Consider the following 18,744-nt stretch of genomic DNA (forward strand, 5'->3'; position numbering starts at 1 on the left):
TGTTCCGCCCTGGCCTTTGGCTTGGAGGCAATTTGATTCCCCCCCCCTCTTTCTTTCCTCCCCTTTCTCCTCCTGTGATGAGGCTGCATTTTGATGTTTCAATGTTGTACTTTAATCTTGTTTTTAAGTTGTATTCATTCAACTTGTTTTTATTATTGCTTGTTAGCCGCCCTGAGCCCGGCCTTGGCTGGGGAGGGCGGGGTATAAATATAATTTATTATTATTATATTATTAAAGCACCACGCAGCAAGGATGGGTGCCGTGTAAAGCAAAAACTACAAATCACTGCACGTCACAATCCACAATCCATAAACCCACCCCTTCCCACTATGCATGCGCTATGTGGGAATGAGAGTTTGCCGCACATCAGATGCACAGGAAGACGGAAGCCAAATCCACATTTCCTTGTGTGTTGTTTTTTTTTTAAAAAAATTTATTAACAGTTTAAACACTACAAAAGAAAGAAGATTAAAACAATACAATACAATACAAAAACAAAGACACTACATAACACTAACATTAAGACATTAAACTAACAAAACAAAACAAAACCAATTAAAAACACATCCAATAATTTCAATATCTTATCTTTCATTCACTTGTTTCAACGGCCTCCTCACACCTCCCTTTTTGTGTTCCACTTCAATTAACTGTTTCAGCAATTCCATTCCATCTTCCTCTGTTTTCTGTCCTGTAATTTATCTTAACATGTTCTAACCTTATTTTTTCCCTTTAATACATTAGTAATCTATTTGTACTTAGTTCCTTGTAACATTTCTACTAAAGCCATATAACTTCATTCCAACATTTTTCTAACATTCTTTGATTTTACAGTATTTCTGTAAATAATCTTTAAACCTTTTCCAGTCTTCTTCCGCCGACTCTTCTCCCTGGTCTCGGATTCTGCCAGTCATTTCCACCAGTTCCATATAGTCCATCAACTTCATCTGCCATTCACATTTCCTTGTGAGTTTTGAAACAACAGGCACACCATAAATTTAAAGCATAGGCACCAACTCCCTCGGGCCCTGGGAGCACCCACAAAATTCCCCATGACAACAAATTTCAGTGCCAAGGCCATGCATACTGCACCCTGGGAACTGTAGCTTGCGCCTTACAGAGCTGCCACTCCCAGCACCTTTAACAAATGATGGTTCCCCCAGGGGGAAGTCACGTGCTTTAAATGCACCGTATTTTTTGCTCTATAAGACACACGAGACCACAAGACGCACCTAGTTTTTGGAGGAGGAAAACAAGAAAAAAAATATTCTGAATCCCAGAACCCAGAACAGCAAGAGGGATCGCTGCGCAGTGAAAGCAGAAATCCCTCTTGCTGTTCTGGCTTCTGGGATAGCTGCGCAGCCTGCATTCGCTCGATAAGACGCGCACACATTTCCCCTTACTTTTTAGGAGGGAAAAAGTGAGTCTTATAGAGCAAAAAATATGGTAAGTTGTGGATGTGACTGATCACCGATCTTTTGGGAAGCGCTCCAATGCCTAGGTTAAAAAGGTAAAGGGACCCCTGACAGTTAGGTCCAGTTTCATCTAATTTGGTAGAGAAAAAGACAGTCGCGGAACCAAGAAATTACACAAAACAAATGAAATACCGTGAAAATCCCTGAAACGAGAAGTGATCGACTAGAAATATTATCTTATAGAATTAAACTCAATAACAAAAAATAGTTCGGTGAAACGAGGTTTGTAGCCAGCAGCCCATTAAGGCTTTGTTCAATTCTAGGTTTAAGGCTTTGTTCAATTCTAGGTTTTTCTAATTTTTCCCTTAAACGTTTTGATTTTTGTTATTTAGTTCAGTTCTATAAGATAACATTTCTAGTCGACTGCTTCTCGTTTCAGGGATTTTAACGGTGTTTCATTTGCTTTGTGTAATTCATCTAATTTGGTGGCACAAGCTGGACCAGAGAGGCCGGGATGGAACCTCACAAAACCAGGGCTTGGCGACTGAGAAAGTGATCACAGTGGGTTTGTTTTGTTTTTAATAAGGCGGAGACCTAAAAGATGGTGAACACACGACAGCAAGCTCCAGGTCAAGGACTCGGGGAGGGATGGAGATACAGATAGAGCACAAATCCTGCCATCCCTGACCTGAGGCTGGGGGCTGATGGGATTTGGGGTCCAACAGAACAATGGAGGAGGGAGACATCAGGTTCTAATCCTTGACTTAGAAGTCCCTTTACTTTACACAATTCTGTTTTGTTTTAATATTCAGACAATGAAAGAAGACGGGGGATACTGAAAACGGCAATTATGACTGCTTTACAAATTGAAAAGTCAGTACTGTAGATTCAGGGGATCTAGGAACCTCCAGAGGGGATCTAGGAACCCACAGAGGACAGTATGTTTGAGCCCCATTATACTGTGAATCCTGTAGCCTTCTGTAGTCAAGAAATGCTGTCAGACAGTTGCATAACTATGATAGACAGAAGGCAGCAAACTATGGCAAGTTCTCAAAGCAATGGGAGTGCCTGATCACCTCATCTGTCTCCTGAGAAATCTCTATGTGGGACAAGAAGCTACAGTTAGAACTGGATGTGGAACAACTAATTGGTTCAAAATTGGGAAAGGAGTACGGCAAGGCTGTATATTGTCTCCCTGCTTATTTAACTTATATGCAGAATTCATCATGTGAAAGGCTGGATTGGAAGAATCCTAAACCGGAATTAAGATTGCTGGAAGAAATATCAATAACCTCAGATATGCAGATGACACAACTTTGATGGCAGAAAGTGAGGAGGAATTAAAGAACCTCTTAATGAGGGTGAAAGTGGAGAGCACAAATATGGTCTGAAGCTCAACATCAAAAAAACGAAGATCATGGCCACTGGTCCCATCACCTCTTGGCAAAAAGAAGGGGAAGAAATGGAGGCAGTGAGAGATTTTACTTTCTTGGGCTCCATGATCACTGCAGATGGTGACAGCAGTCACAAAATTAAGAGACGCCTGCTTCTTGGGAGAAAAGCGATGACAAACCTAGACAGCATCTTAAAAAGCAGAGACATCACCTTGCCGACAAAGGTCCGTATAGTTAAAGCTATGGTTTTCCCAGTCGTGATGTATGGAAGTGAGAGATGGACTATAAAGAAAGCTGATCACTGAAGAATTGATACTTTTGAATTATGGTGCTGGAGGAGACTCTAGAGAGTCCCATGGACTGCAAGATGATCAAACCTCTCCATTCTGAAGGAAATCAGCCCTGAGTGCTCACTGGAAGGACAGATCCTGAAGCTGAGGCTCCAAGACTTTGGCCACCTCAGGAGAAGAGAAGACTCCATGGAAAAGACCCTGGTGTTGGGAAAGATGGAGGGCACAAGGAGAAGGGGACGACAGAGGACCAGATGGTGGGACAGTGTTCTCGAAGCTACAAACATGAGTTTGACCAAACTGCAGGAGGCAGTGGAAGACAGGAGGGCCTGACGTGCTCTGGTCCAGGGGGTCACGAAGAGTCGGACACGACTAAACAACTCAACAACAACAAGAAGAAGCATTGAGGGCACAGGCTGAATGAAGTACAGTGTCCTGGGGGGGTTGGAATTTTGGGCTAAAACTTTACCGAGGATTCATATCTCTTACTCATGATCTTGAGACGGGCTCAGTCTCTCAGCATGACCTACACCATAAGGTTGTTGTGCAGGTAAAATGGGAGGCAAACATTACGCTCACCACCACCTTGAGCTCTTTTGAAGGAAGGGCAAGATAAAGGCATAATTTAATCAACGGCGTTTTCAGGCGTCTCATGCCTGGCATACAAGGATACCAACTTTATATGGTGAACAGATTGCGAAAGAGAACGAAGGAGGAGATTGAAAGAAAGTGGCTTAAGTGTAAACAATGGACACTAGGTCTTTAATTTATCAGCAATATGATTAACTATCACTGTTTATATTTCTTAATCGCTTTCCTCACAGAGTTACCCAAAGCAACTGACGTGAAAACCAATTAAGAACACCCAGCAGCAATGTAAAAACGGAGATAAACAGGAAAAAACAAAAACAAATTCAGGACTTAATAGATTCCACCCCACGAAAAGAGGTGACAATGCAGCTCTTCAAATTAAGGAGCCAAAGGCCCAGATAAAGAAAAGAGTCTTTGCCTGGTTCCTCAAAACTGATGACAACGAAACTGGGTGCGCCTCCCTGGAAAGAAGGTTCCACAAGTGTCGGGGGGGTAGGGGGCACTGAAAAGGCCTGAATCTGAATGAAATGAGAGTTACAAGATCATATGAAAGAGCACAGGCAGAACCTGTTTCTAAAGAGCAGTGCTTTTTGCATGTTGCACATGAAAAAAACCCTAAAGACAGGTGTGCGCTGGGCCAGATGCAGAAAGCCTTCCCGTGAAGAAAACTGCACACACGCAGGATTCAAAGGTCTCTGCTAGCAGGCTCCTCTCATTTCAGAAGTTCGCTTGCGACCCAAAGAGCACTCACAGGCTCCTGGTTTTTCAAACTGACCCACCAAGCCAGAGATCAGTTCTCTCTGGCAATTTTTTCTTTTCCGTTAATAGATCTGTGCTTTGGTGCCCCTACGAAACAGGGCAGGGTTGCCTGCACCCCGCTAGGTGTTGGTAAGGGCCGGTGCAAGTTGAAATCCTGGAGAGAAACCGGTTCATCATCCGTGATGAGGAAAGGAATGAGAGGAACGAACCCCCTTTTCACTCGTGCTCCTCTCCAAAACAAAATCCAAACTATGTTTCCCTCGCTTTCCCTCCGTCCCACTACAAGTTTTTGAAAGGGGGGAAACAATGTCTGGGAAGATGATGCTTCCAGAGGGAGCGCAAGCGAGGTAAATTAGGTCATTTCTTAATAAAATGCAAGCAGAATCAATTTCCGACCCACACTGCCCTTGGAGGTCCTATTCCTAATAAATAATAATATGTAAAATCAAGTAGATGATGGGAGATTCTTAGCAATTGCGGGGAGATGAGCGGCACAACCCCAGAGTGGGTCACGACTGGACCTAATGGTCAGGGGTCCCTTTACCTTTACCTAATTCACACTTCCTGGTCAAGCTTCTTCTCAGGACTTAAGAAAGACAGGATAAGTTGGATCCTCATGTTGTTGGGGGGGGGACAAAGCTGTAATAGGCGCTGTGGGCTAAACCAGAGAGCCAAGGGCTTGCCGATCAGAAGGTCAGCGGTTCAAATCCCCGCAACGGGGTGAGCTCCCGTTGCTCGGTCCCTGCTCCTGCCAACCTAGCAGTTCGAAAGCACGCCAGTGCAAGTAGATAAATAGGTACCACTCCGGTGGGAAGGTAAACGGCGTTTCCGTGCGCTGCTCTGGTTCGCCAGAAGCGGCTTAGTCCTGCTGGCCACATGACCCAGAAGCTGTACGCCGGCTCCCTCGGCCAGTAAAGCGAGATGAGCGCCGCAACCCCAGAGTCGGTCACAACTGGACCTAATGGTCAGGGGTCCCGTTACCTTTTAACATCCTTGGAAAATCAGTAGGCCCCCCCGTACTGGCACAGAGGCCTGCCACACAAGCTTAGAACTCCTTTAAACCCGCTCGGTCCATTTGAAAACCATGGCAGCAGGCTCTTTAACAGCCTGGGGTCCAAATGGAAGAACGTTTCACCAGGGCAAGGAAGGCACCGACTTTCTTTCCCGCACGTTCCGGCATCGCGAAACCAGCAAGCTGGCCCTCACCGTCACAGGAAACCGCAGAGAGGAACTGCCCCCCACCGCCTTCCTTGCAGAGAGAGAAATGTCACCAGAAAAAGGATGGGGGACGGGCTGGGCGGAAATGTTTTCAGCGACTCCTAATCCGTTTCTGAGCCTTCCCTGGCTCCCCTGGTTCAGTGGGGGTTGCAGTTGCTGCACGTTGAAAGCAGGATCAGGGCGGCTGGGTTGAAAGCAGGATCAGGGCGCCAAAACCTCTCCCAAACTCGCGTCGCAAACTTGAGAATCTCTCCCTTTTCAAATCTCTCAAACGCTAGGGAACCTCCCGCTGTGTATTCATAAGCGATCTCTCCTATGCAAACAAGGACTCTCCCAACATCCTGCTGTATATTTACGGCACAAACCCCCTACCCAAGAAACCTGGGAAAAGTAGTTTACCCCTCAGGGAAGTACAGTTCCACAGAGGCAAAACACCTTTAACTACAGATCTCAAGATTCTTGGGGTGCGATGGGGAGATGTGCTTTAAATGTATAGGGCTGTACACAACCTACATTTGCAACGGCAGCCCATCACAGGCTTAAATGCTACTTATTTTTAATAACAGGGACGCGGGTGGCGCTGTGGGTTAAACCACAGAGCCTAGGACTTGCTGATCAGAAGGTCAGCGGTTCGGATCCCCGCGACGGGGTGAGCTCCCGTTGTTCGGTCCCTGCTCCTGCCAACCTAGCAGTTCGAAAGCACAAAGTGCAAGTAGATAAATAGGTACCACTCTGGCGGGAAGATAAACGGCGTTTCCATGTGCTGCTTTGGTTCGCCAGAAGCGGCTTAGACAAATCAAATGCTGGCTCCCTCGGCCAATAAAGCGAGATGAGCGCCGCAACCCTAGAGTCAGTCACGACTGGACCTAATGGTCAGGGGTCCCTTTACCTTTATTTTTAATAACACGCTGTTCTAGAAGAGAACATGCAAGTTGACCTAAATGCATTTGGCAGCAAATGTTCCTTTAACCGGGCAACATCCCTGCTGAAATCTCTTCCGTTTATGCAACTTGATAAAGGAACGGAGGCAACTGTCTGCTCCTCAGCAACTCATATAGGCTGCCTCTGGACTTGGGAGATTCCCACGTCACCATCATGACTAAAATGCCATTGACAGATCTGATACCTCAGTTGGTGGAAGCATGGCGCTGAGAACACCCAAGTTTGCAGGTTCGATCCCGGCCTTCGTACATGTGTTTCTGAAACTATTTATTTCTACCTTGCTTTCCATTTAAAAATAAGACCTTCTGCTACAGCGGTACCTCAGAGGTCCAGAGGTCCGTACTTAACCTGAAACTGTTCTTAACCTGAAGCACCACTTTAGCTAATGGGGCCTCCTGCTGCTGCTGCTGCGCCGCCGGAGCACGATTTCTGTTCTCATCCTGAAGCAAAGTTCTTAACCTGAAGCACTATTTCTGGGTTAGCAGAGTCTGTAACCTGAAGCGTATGTAACCTGAGGCACCACTGTACTGGAAGATTGACCCCTCAAGTCATGCAGTATGGCATCACTTCATAAAGATGTACCCAGCTCATGAAAATGGCATGGAGATTCGGCTTCACTCTCAGTGACCAACTTTTGCCTGGGCTGTTTGCAGGTGAGGGCCAAAATGCTATCAAACTCTCTGGATCAGGCAGACTGGAAGACGTTAAGTCCTGCCAATGAGATTTATGAACTGGGAAGTTCAGATTACTTAGCATCATTCTCTACGAAAGACCTTAGATCTGAGCTCTGCGACAGCTCAGATAACTTGTCAATGTTCTGCTTGCAGTACCTTAGATCTGAGCAACAGCAGCTCAGATTATTTAAGCCAGGTTTGCATTTATGAAGGGAACAGAAATCTCATCGAGGATTCTGATTTAACGTAGAAACCAAAGCTCTGTATTTATTTGATTTCTCGCCAGCCCTTTCACATAAGGGCGAGTGACAACAGTATATCTGACTTCATGCCTATCGACCCAGGGCAGCCCAAACTTGAAAAAGCCAGCTGCTTTGCTGATGTGAATTTGGGCTAAGGTCCAATCCAAGTCGAGGTGACGGCAGAACAATTAGAGGGCAGGCTCAAAGTGTCGCAGCACAAGGACGGAAAGGAAGACACGGTTTTGCGTATCCGAAATACAATCTCAAGTCAGGAGAGGTTCTGCTCTCCGAGCAGCAAGCCCTGGCAGGCCAACCAGACTGAAATCAACTCCAGAAGGAATGTTAGCCAGACTTTAACTGCGCTGGCATTTGAGACTTGAGAGGGGAGTGGACGTTTTAAATATATCTTGGCAGCCATCAGAGAGAAACCCTTCGCTGAATAGGAAGATAAAGGCAGCCCACCCCGCTGCATATCTTGCCGCTTTTAAAATGCCGTTGGGTCTGGAGTAGATTTGACGACGGAGGAGCCTGAAGACCGAAATGTTTAATCAATGAGTTCTGAAAGGAGGGCAGGGCTATTAAAGTTTTGCAAATTCCTCCCCCGCTTTCCCTCTCCCGCCCTGCAAACGGCAGCAAAAGAAAGTGGTTTAATTTGCCGTATTTTTCGCTCTATAAGGCGCACCAGACCACAAGACGCACCTGGTTTTTGGAGGAGGAAAACAAGAAAAAAAATAATATTCTGAATCTCAGAAGCCAGAACAGCAAGAGGGATCGCTGCACAGTGAAAGCAGCAATCCCTCTTGCTGTTCTGGCTTCTGGGATAGCTGCGCAGCCTGCATTCACTCCATAAGACGCACACACATTTCCCCTTACTTTTTAGGAGGGGAAAAGTGAGTCTTATAGAGAAAAAATACGGTATTTCACACACGCAGGTTTGGCCTCCAAAATCCGCACCAAGGAAGTAGTTTTATGCTCGCTGAATAATTCATCGTGTTTCTACGTGTTTCTTTTAGAAGAAAATGGCATTTTCTGGCAAGCAGCGCCGGGATGCCGACGATAGCTACTAACGCAATTTGTAATCCAGGGTATAGCAGGCTGCAAATGTCTCAGTTAAGTAGACCCTGCAAGTTGCTTTATATCCCTTAAAAGCAGGGATGGGGAGATAAATTCTAATAATTTGAAGCAGCCACCCAGGAATTTGAAGCATTCATTCAGGCCTGAAGCTTGGAAATCTGGCGATGGCGCCTTGGAATTTGAAAGGTTTTTTTTTCTTCCCTCTTCCCCATTCGTCCCTGATGAAGGAGAACGATAATTGGACATTTTGTGCGATGCTTATATCTGTGTAAGTCGATTGCCATGGAAACGACCTGGTCCTTACCCTGTTACTGCAAAGGTTTAAACTCCATGACGCTAACTAGAATTTCTCTTATCTCGCCTTGCATTAAAACTGTCACAATGTTTTGAGAAGCAAGAATCAGATCTGCAAAGGAACTTAAACATATAAGCAAGAGAACCAGTTTGTGGGGGGGACTGATTCAGTCTGATCTTTAATATATATTTAATAAAGCTTTAATATGCAACAAGGAACTATAAATCAGTAAACGGAACACAACCTCTGCTCCCAATCCTATACGCCTCCAGTTCAGCCACGACTCCCGATTGCCGCAAGCAAGAGGAGGTAACTCGAGACAAGTGAGCCAAGCCACAAACAATTTTGTGGAAATAAAGCTGTTCTTCTGGATCGCTCCAGCTGGAATTAACTAAACAAGGCACACAGACATGAGGGCATTACGATTCCAGACCTGCAAAAGTGTCTGGGTTGTCGTGGCTGTTGCTTTTGTAAACGACAGAGCAATTTTTAGGCTGTTTATAAATAAACGGGTGGAAAGTGTATCGGAGGATTGGAAAAGACTGAAAGTAAAAGTTAAAGGAACACAACTCTTCCTTTAGTTTTTCTTTCCCAAAGTTGCTGGCTTTGAAGCTCTTCTCAACATTTTGCAAACCACTTTGGGAAACCTTAGACCTGAAAAGCAGGGGTGGCAAAGATTTTAAAAATAGAGATGGTTAACGGTACAGAGGCTGCTGTAAAGAACGGGACAGAACAGAAGACGAGATCAAAGAGAAATCGCAGTAGCCGACATCCACGGAGAGCATTTTTTTTGTGCAATGCTGGTTGCTGAACTGTTGTTGCGAAGGAAAAGCAATTACTGGCAGGTGTGGGGTGTGTGTGGGGAACGCATGTCTAGCCTTGCAAGGAGTGGCCTCCCCATAGCTCACGACTCAGGCAGGTCGGGAGCCGAAGGATGACAGGGCAGACCCTGACTTAATCTGGATTTTGTGGGGCCACCATTTATTTATTGCAGTTTCCTGGGGTTTCACGTCTCTGACGCATTTGCCCTCCAAAAAATAAATAAAATAAAAAACAAGTACAGCCAACTTCTTACTGCACTCATCTGGAATTGCCTAAGATTCCACACACACACAGAAACCAATCCGGAGTCAAACCAAATCGGAGTCGTTGCTGCAGAAGCGGGTGGCTCTGGAGCGCCTCCGAATCTGAATCGCTCTCTTTCCTCTTGCAGTTCGGCGGCCGAGCGCACGGTTCCAGGTTCGAGTCCAGGACGCTGCCAGCCAGTGCAGGCAATTCTGAGCCTCAGGTGGAGAAATGGAGCTCCTGTTCTGCACCGATAAACCGCACCTTCCTGCCCTTTTCTTTGAGTCCAGAGTCGCCTGGGGCAACCGGGCTCCTCGTTAGCAGCTTCACCCCTAACTCATCCCCCCCGAATCCGGAGCCACTCCGAATTAAAAACCCTTATTACAACAGAACAGAGCGCCACTCCGCCCGCCCTCATCCGAAACCAGGCTCACTCCAGTTTCCCCTTTCCCCCAGCAGGAACGATAAGAATAAGAAACTTTCCCCGAAGTTCCCTGCCCTCCAAACTCGACGTCACTCCGGATTCGCTGCAAAGGCCACCCCCGCCCCCGGGGTCCCCCGCACTTTCCCTCTCTCTCTCTCTCTCTCAAGCGCGCGCGCGCACGGACACCCCCCAACCCCCCCCCAAGCTAACCCACCCCTCGCCCGCCCCCCGATCCGGAGTCACTCCGGATTCCCCCCGGTCCTCCGAAGAGGCGCCCTCCGGCGCTCGCCTCCTCTCGAAACTCCGTCAGCGTCACTCCGGCTCCTCCTTCCCTTCCCGTCCGGGGAGCGGGGGAGAGCATTCCCTCCCCACCCCCCACCCCCCGTTAATCCGGAGTGACTCCGGAGTAGAACCGGAGCGAGGGGGGAAAGGAGGCTTAGCCCCCCGGCAGGCTTACCTGGGTGGCTCCCCGGCGCCTCCAGGCTCCCCTCAGGGCTGCGCGGGGCTGCGTGAGGCGGCGGCGGCGGCGGCTCCCGTTGGCAAGTAACCGTCTCCAGGGCTACAGTCACTATGGCGCCTCCTCGCGCGGGGTTTCGAGGCAACTGTTGCTAGCCTCCCGCGTGACGTCGGCGCCCCGGCCACGCCCACGCCGACCGCGCCCCGCCCCCTCGAGGACGCGGCGGGCGGAGCTATCCTCCTCCCCCTCCCTCCCTCCCTCTCTCTCTGTGGAGGCCAACCCTGCCGCTGATTGGACAGCCGCGGCGGCCAATGGGAGCGGCGCTGCTCGGGGAGGAGGAGGAGGAGGAGGAGGGAGGAGGGGCGTCGGGTTCCTGAGCGCGTGCAGAGCGCCTTAAGACCCTGCCAGCCGCTTCCACGCTATTTCTTTCGTTTCCTTTTCTCCACCTTACCCTCCCCGTCCCTTCCAGGCTTTTTTGCTTTATTTTATTTCCTCCCCTGCTTTTTTAATTTTATTCACTTTTTAATTTTATTCATTTTTATTTATTTTTTAATTTTTTAATTTTATTCATTTTTATTTATTTTTTAATTTTATTCATTTTTTAATTTTATGTAATTTTATTTATTTTTTAATTTAATTCAATTTTATTTATTTTTTATTTTATTTAATTTCATTTATTTTTTAATTTTATTATTTTATTTTATTTTCCACCCTCCCCTACCTTCCACGCTACTTATTTTATTGCCTCTCCCACTCTCCCCTACCTTCCATGCTATTTTATTTTATTTTATGTCCTCTACCACTTCCATGCTATTTATGCATTTTGTTTTATCTCCTCTCCCGCCCTCTCCTACCTTCCATGCTATTTATTCATTTTATTTTATTTTTATATGCCTGTTGCCTTTGTCAATGGAGTTTTCTTGGCAGGGATACTGGCGTGGCTTGCCGGTTCCTGCTCCAGGTGGATCACGTTTGGTCAAAACTCTCCACTATGACCTGTCCATCTTGGGTGGCCCTGCACGGTATAGCTCATAGCTTCTCTGAGTTATTCAAGCCCCTTCACCACGGCAAGGCAGGGATCCATGAAGGGGTGATCCATGAAGGAGTGCCTGGCGTGCTCTGGTCCATGAAGAGTTGGACACAATTAAATGACTAAACAAGAACAACAAAGATGTTGTGGATGCTTTTGAATTCTGGTGCTGGAGGAGACTCTTGAGAGTCCCATGGACTGCAAGAAGATCATATCCATTCTGAAGGAAATCAGCCCTGAGTGCTCACTGGAAGGACAGATCCTGAAGCTGAGGCTCCAAGACTTTGGCCATGAGAAGAGAAGACTCCCTGGAAAAGACCCTGATGTTGGGAAAGATTGGGGGCACAAGGAGAAGGGGACGACGGAGGATGAGATGGTGGGACAGTGTTCTCGAAGCTACCAGCATGAGTTTGCCCAAACTGTGGGAGGCAGTGGAAGACAGGAGGGCCTGGCATGCTCTGGTCCAGGGGGTCACGAAGAGTCGGACACGACTAAACAACATTTTTATTTTAGTTCCTCTCCCACCCTCCCCCTACCTTCTTATTTATACATTTATTTTATCTTATCTTTTTAAAAAATATTTTTAATTAAATTTTAATAAGTACAAAACAGAAAAAATATACAAAGAAATAAAGAAAGTACATGTAACCAAGGGGAAAATAGAAAACATTTTACCTCTTCTCATACTTATAATTATTTACACCTCTATAAAGCAATTTTATCGTATCTTATGGCCTCTCCAACCCTCCCTACCTTCCATGCTTTTTATTTTATTTTATTTTATTTCCTCTCCCACTTTCCCCTATCTTCCACGCTTTTTGTGTTATTTCCAGAATACTGAAAAAGGTAGCCCCACTTTGTGCCGGACAACCCACAATAAATGAGATAAACGAGACAAAGGTCATTGGCTACAACAGCTATAGAGAGAGCCTCCACATTCAGAGGCACTCTACCCCTGAAAGCCATAAGAGAGGGGGAAGAATGCAAGGATAAAGGGGGGAAACCTGGCGTTTTGCAGGACATTTGCAAGAGGGGCTCCAAGCAACGTATTTAATTTCCTGTACAGAGTCCCAAGGCATTGTGGGAATCAATGTGGGCCAAGGTGCTTCGCGTTGCTCAGCGCATCAAGGCCACAAAGCTGGAGGCTTGCGCATGAACAGGAAGGAAGGAAGGATGGATTAGTCAAGAGCGCAACTCGCTGAGCCGGCATGTAGCTTACAGGGCAGACATTGTCAGCTGCAGCAAAACCAAGATCCTTAAGTCCTCTTTAAAAAAAGATCAATGCATTTATTATAGCTTAAGCTTTGCAGATCAGAGCATTCACCTTTATCTGTGGCCCTGGAAATAATTGCATTAAATCATCCCATGCGTTCTGCCATAGGTAGGCAAACTAAGATATTTATTTTTTTTGGAAGCCGCCCAGAGTGGCTGGGGAGGCCCAGCCAGATGGGCGGGGTATAAATAATAAATTATTATTATATTATTATTATAAGACCCTGGGGGCCAGATCTGGGCCAATCACCGTCTAAATGCAGCCCACAAACGGTCTGGGAATCAGCATGTTTTTACATGAGTAGAATGTGTGCTTTTATTTAAAATGCATCTCTGGGCTATTTGTGGGGCATAGGAATTCGTTCATCCCCCCCCAAAAAAAATATAGTCCAGCCCCCCCCCCCAGAAGGTCTGAGGGAGAGTGGACCAGCCCCCTGCTGAAAATGTTTGCTGACCCCTGGTCTTTGTGAATCAAGACTGCAGGACGGCGTCCCTGCACCCCGGTTGAAAGCGAGGGAGTTGCTTTGTGTGTGAAGGTCTGCCAGTGTGTGTTCGGCGGATATAAATTGGGATTTTTCTGTGTCTGTACTCACTGGTACACCCCGCAATGACGGGGCGAGCTCCCGTTGCTCGGTCCCTGCTCCTGCCCACGTAGCAGTTCGAAAGCACACCAGTGCAAGTAGATAAATAGGTACCGCTCCGGCGGGAAGGGAAACGGTGTTTCCGTGCGCTGCTCTGGTTCGCCAGAAGCGGCTTAGTCCTGCTGGCCACATGACCGGAAGCTGTACGCCGGCTCCCTCGGCCAAAAAAGCAAGATGAGCACCACAACCACAGAGTCGGTCACAACTGGACCTAGCGGTCAGGGGTCCCTTTACCCTTTACTCACTGGTACAAAGTAAAGTCTCCTCTTTTTCTTCCGCAAATGGCAGCCATTTTGCATTGGCACCCATAGTATTTTTCTCCATTCATTATAGACGAGCACCAAAACAACAACAGAAAGGACTTGAGCGATTTACTATGCGTTTTTGGAAAGCAGCGCGCTTGAAATGCCACCACCAAACCTGGCGAGAGAACAGCAGTTCTCGATGTTTGGATGGAGTGGCAGCTGTCGTTTCAAACCAAGGTGCTAATCCGAAACATGACTTGGATGCGACTTACGTCTGATTTTTGACACAACGGGTCCAAATTGCGCCAATTCCGAACTCAGCAGGAGGGTTCCTCGTGAAATTTGTGTTGACGTTGATCCAGTGGCCGCCATTTTGAATCAAGATGGCGGACCCAAACATGTGCTTGCTGCGAATTTCACCAGTTCTTGGCATGACAGGCCCCAACTGTGCCAACATGTAGGCCTCTAAAGATATCCCCGCACATTTTGACATCACTGCACCCATTTTAGGTCCAAATTGTGGTGATTTGGAGCATTCTGAAGGTGTGGTTGCCCAGTTTGACACGATGGGTCGCAATTGTGTCGTTTTTGGATGCTTCTTAAGATATTGTTGCCCAAGTTGCCACAACGGTTCCTAATATGGAGGCAGTGGTCTTTGTCCTCGTTTGGATGCCATTTTGAATCAAGATGGCGGACCTAAACTTAACTTGTCACACCAAGCTGGGCCAAAGTCATTTATGTTCTGCCCTGTAACATAGAAGTTCTCTGGTCGGCTTAAGGGAAGTAAAGCTATTTAAATAGCCAATTAAAACTCTCCACACTCACAATGCAGCAAACGTTTCATTTTTTTTTAAAAAAGGCCCTGACAACTTAAGTCCAAGGTGTTTGCCCACTAAGAAGCAGTATCCTTTAAAACCGGAGAACACACACTAAGGAGCAGTATTATTTAGGAGAAGAACGAAAGGGAAAAACCAAAGGCCAAGACTTGAGATATTCGGAAATTTTATTAAACACTCATTCCAACAGGGCAGGAGAGGTGTACATAAACCTTGGCTCATAGCAAACATTGTCTTTTTTTTGAAGGGGTACAAAAGGACTCTCTCCTGCCCCGATATTTTAACCCCAATACATTCAATTGCAAACATGATTTAACCACAACACCAAATACCCAGTGCCATTTACATTCCGGAAGTATTTTCTTTGGACGTCAACAGCTCCTCGCTTTCTCCCCAAACACCTCCCTCTATCTCTGCACGGGCACAACTCTCTCTCTACACAAAACCCAAACACCCTACAACAATACCCCCACAGGCTATTTCTCAACTCTGCAGCACACCAGAACATATTGTGTCTCTCCATGACAAGGTTTAACAGCTTCAGCATAAACAAGAGGCATTGAGGAGCAAATATCTCCCTGAATTATTTTGCTGTGGGTAGGGTCAAGGTAGCAAAGTGCAGGCAAAAAGGAGAGGGGAGGAAAAGTATAAAATAACAGGAACCAGCCCAAGAAATCTACACGGATGTTCCCTCAACCTGGCAACGCTTGTGGCATGATTGAATGGGCACAACTTTCAGATAAGAGTTTTAGAGTCAGTTCTTGCATGCCAGGGAGTCCCATGTGCTCATTTCCCCCAGAGGGCAAAAAGCATGTTCACAGACAAGGATTTTCCAACGTCCCACCACCTTCGAACTTTCCCTCGATGGCGCAGGAGGAACCGCTAAAATCTGGTTGCCAGGAGGACAGGGGAAACATTCCTAAGAGTCGCTGCTGCCTGTGTTTCGGCGAAAAAGGCTCCACGCGAACGGATGCTACAGCCGAGCCTCACCAAGTGAACAGACTCCAAAGTATAAATTAAATAATAATAATAATAAGGATTTTAGTGAGTGCACCGGATTTCCTTTTATCCACACGTGAAAGACATCTGTGGTTGTTTCTCGGTGGGTCGTGGGTCTTTGTGGGAGAGGGTGGGGGAAAGCTCACACAACTATAAAGTTGTGCCGCGTTTCACCAACGAAGAAAGGAAGTCGGTTCAGTGGGGAGATGGTTTCACTGCAACTCCCGCCAGCCGCTTGCTAGAATAGAATTCTGTTTAGACCGTGGGGACAGGCGATGCTGCCATTATTTGCACGTCTAAACCGCAGGGTTTTCCTCACACTGCAAGGCACAGTTAGGGGACAAAAACCACACTCTCTGTACATTCAGTTTCAAGAAAGGGTGAGGGTGGGTTGTGAAAGACACAGAGGTGGCAGAAAAGGCGAGGGACATTGCCCGGGTGCAAAGCCACAAGAGCAGGCTGCAGCCCTGTGCCAAAATGGGGTTCCAAAACCAAGCCCAGGAAGTGGGATGGGAAGAGACAAAAGAGCAGCGAAGGCTGCTGGTGTTTTGCAGCCGAAATACTTGCCTTTGGAAGGGGCAGGTGGGACAGGGAGCAACTGGCGAGGAGAGAAACCAAGCTGAATTTGGGGAGCTGCCTTTATTGAAAGCTCGTTTCTCAATAAGGGTAGAGGAAAGAGGAGCGAGAGACGGTGGTGCTTCTCTTTCCATATGAAGACGGTCCGTGCAGTGAAGACTGGACTTCTGATAGAGGCAGGCCGGCGGGTATGCATTCCTCCGGTGATCGTTAGGTGCTCGTTTAGTCCGCGTAAAGCTGGTCTATTTGCTGTTTGTACATCTTGGCGACCACGGGCCTCTTTAGTTTCATCGTGGGGCCTGGAAACAAGAGAAAGAGCTTTGGGATCTAGGCTGGAGAAAACACAAGGCTTCTCCGAAGAAAGTCCAGGTTCGATTCCTGGCACCGTCTCCAAGGAGCTTCCTGGAGAGCTCAGGTGGTTCAAAATTGTTGCTGAGAAGGCGAAGGTTGCAAAGGGACACGGATGGCACTGTGGGCTAAACCACAGAGCCTAGGACTTGCCGATCAGAAGGTCGGTGGTTCGAATCCCCGCAATGACGGGGTGAGCTCCTGTTGCTCGGTCCCTGCTCCTGCCAACCTAGCAGTTCGAAAGCACGTCAAAGTGCAAGTAGATCAATAGGTACCACTCCAGTGGGAAGGTAAACGGCATTTTTGTGCGCTGCTCTGGTTCGCCAGAAGTGGCTTAGTCCTGCTGGCCACATGACCCGGAAGCTGTACGCCGGCTCCCTTGGCCAGTAAAGAGAGATGAGCATCGCAACCCCAGAGTCGGTCACGACTGGACCTAATGGTCAGGGGTCCCTACTCATGAAAGAATGGAATATCTGAAAAAATACCATAATCAGATGAAATCGTGAGCAGGATTTGAAATAGTGATAACATATGAAATAAGAGGGATATTTCTTAGGGAAATGTTTATAAGAAGGCAGGATGTAAATGGGATGGGAGGTAAAAAGTAATAAAGTTAAAGGACCCCTGGACAGTTAAGTCCAGTCAAAGGTGACTTTGGGGTTGCGGCGCTCATTTCGCTTGCAGGCTGAGGGAACCGGCGTTTGTCCGCAGACAGCTTTCCGGGTCATGTGTCCAGCAGGACTAAACCGCTTCCGGCGCACGGGACACCGTGACGGAAACCAGAATGCATGGAAACGCCGTTTACCTTCCTGCCACAGCAGTACCTACTTATCTACTTGCACTGGTGTGCTTTTGAACTGCTCAGGGGTCAGCAAACTTGTTCAGCAGGGGGCCTGTCCACTGTCCCTCAGACCTTGTGGGAGGCTGGACTATTTTTTTGGGGGGGGGATGAACGAATTCCTATGGCCCACAAATAACCCAAAGATGCATTTTCAATAAAAGCACACTTTCTACTCATGTAAAAACATCAGGCAGGCCCCACAAATAACCCAGAGGTGCATTTTAAATCAAAGGACACATTCTACTCATGTAAAAACACGCAGATTCCCGGACCGTCTGCAGGCTGGATTTAGAAGGCTATTGGACCGGATCCGGCCCCCAGGCCTTAGTTTGCCTACTCCTGTGCTAGGTTGGCAGGAGCTCACTCCGTTGCGGGGATTCGAACCGCCGACCTTCTGATTGGCAAGCCCAAGAAGCTCAGTGGTTTAGACCACAGGGCCACCTGCATCTGGGATGGGAAGTAAGAACAGCCTGGAGTGCTGTTCTTAAGTTTAAAGAGAAACATATAACAAATTTGGAATCTGGAATACGTATGGTAAGATTTTAAAGTTCAATAAAAATGCGACTACCGAAGGAAAAGGATACCAGCTTCACCCACTCACCCAGTTCTCCGCCTGTGATGGAAAAATCCTTGTCTAGAAGCATCCACTTTTGGATTTTCTGAGCGTTCGAAGTGGCTCGTTCGTTGACGGACGTGACCCCTTTCTGAATGGCGCTGTACACCGCCGGGTCTTTGCTGTTCACAATGTCGGACACTTTGGTGGCCTTGCTGCCCAGTTTATGGCAGAACTCGATGGCTTGAGGCGTCAGTGCGTCTTCCGGCTCTCCGGTTTCTAGGTTCACCATGCACTGGAACGGGAGAATTCATAAGGAGCGGCGCAAGTGCGTCAGCCAACACAGGAGGCCGCAACGTGGACCAAGATCCTTCCACACATCTTTCCCACCCAAGCTCTACTGAATTACTGGACTGAAGAAGTTAGGCTACATTCGCCCCATCTCAGAGGGAGAAGACAATGGAGAAGAATGAGGAGGAAAGAGTGACAGGGCTTTGGGAGAAGGGAGTCTGTGGCAGAGAGCAGTGCAGAAATCAGGCTGGAGGAAAGGGGAGCCAGGAGAC

General features: G+C 47.4%; 2 protein-coding genes across 6 annotated transcripts in view; both read right to left on the bottom strand.

Annotated features, from left to right (window-relative positions):
- Positions 1–10,964, bottom strand: part of RFX2 (regulatory factor X2) — a 68,550-nt gene extending 57,586 nt beyond the window's left edge. For all 3 annotated transcript variants that reach the window (XM_081895517.1, XM_081895516.1, XM_081895515.1), the window contains exon 1: positions 10,841–10,964. The gene's annotated coding sequence lies outside the window, so the exon portion shown is untranslated. The remainder of the gene's footprint in view (positions 1–10,840) is intronic.
- Positions 10,965–16,487: 5,523 nt separating this feature from the next.
- Positions 16,488–18,744, bottom strand: part of ACSBG2 (acyl-CoA synthetase bubblegum family member 2) — a 35,825-nt gene continuing 33,568 nt past the window's right edge. For all 3 annotated transcript variants that reach the window (XM_081895507.1, XM_081895508.1, XM_081895509.1), the window contains 2 exons: positions 18,230–18,476; positions 16,488–16,738 (listed from right to left, as the gene is read on the bottom strand). In XM_081895507.1, coding sequence (XP_081751633.1) covers positions 16,662–16,738; positions 18,230–18,476 — 324 coding nt within the window. In that variant the 3' untranslated portion in view covers positions 16,488–16,661. The remainder of the gene's footprint in view (positions 16,739–18,229; positions 18,477–18,744) is intronic.

The sequence above is a fragment of the Podarcis melisellensis genome (assembly GCF_964234715.1).
Source record: "Podarcis melisellensis genome assembly, chromosome: 18".
In the NCBI taxonomy this organism is placed as follows: Eukaryota; Metazoa; Chordata; class Lepidosauria; order Squamata; family Lacertidae; genus Podarcis; species Podarcis melisellensis.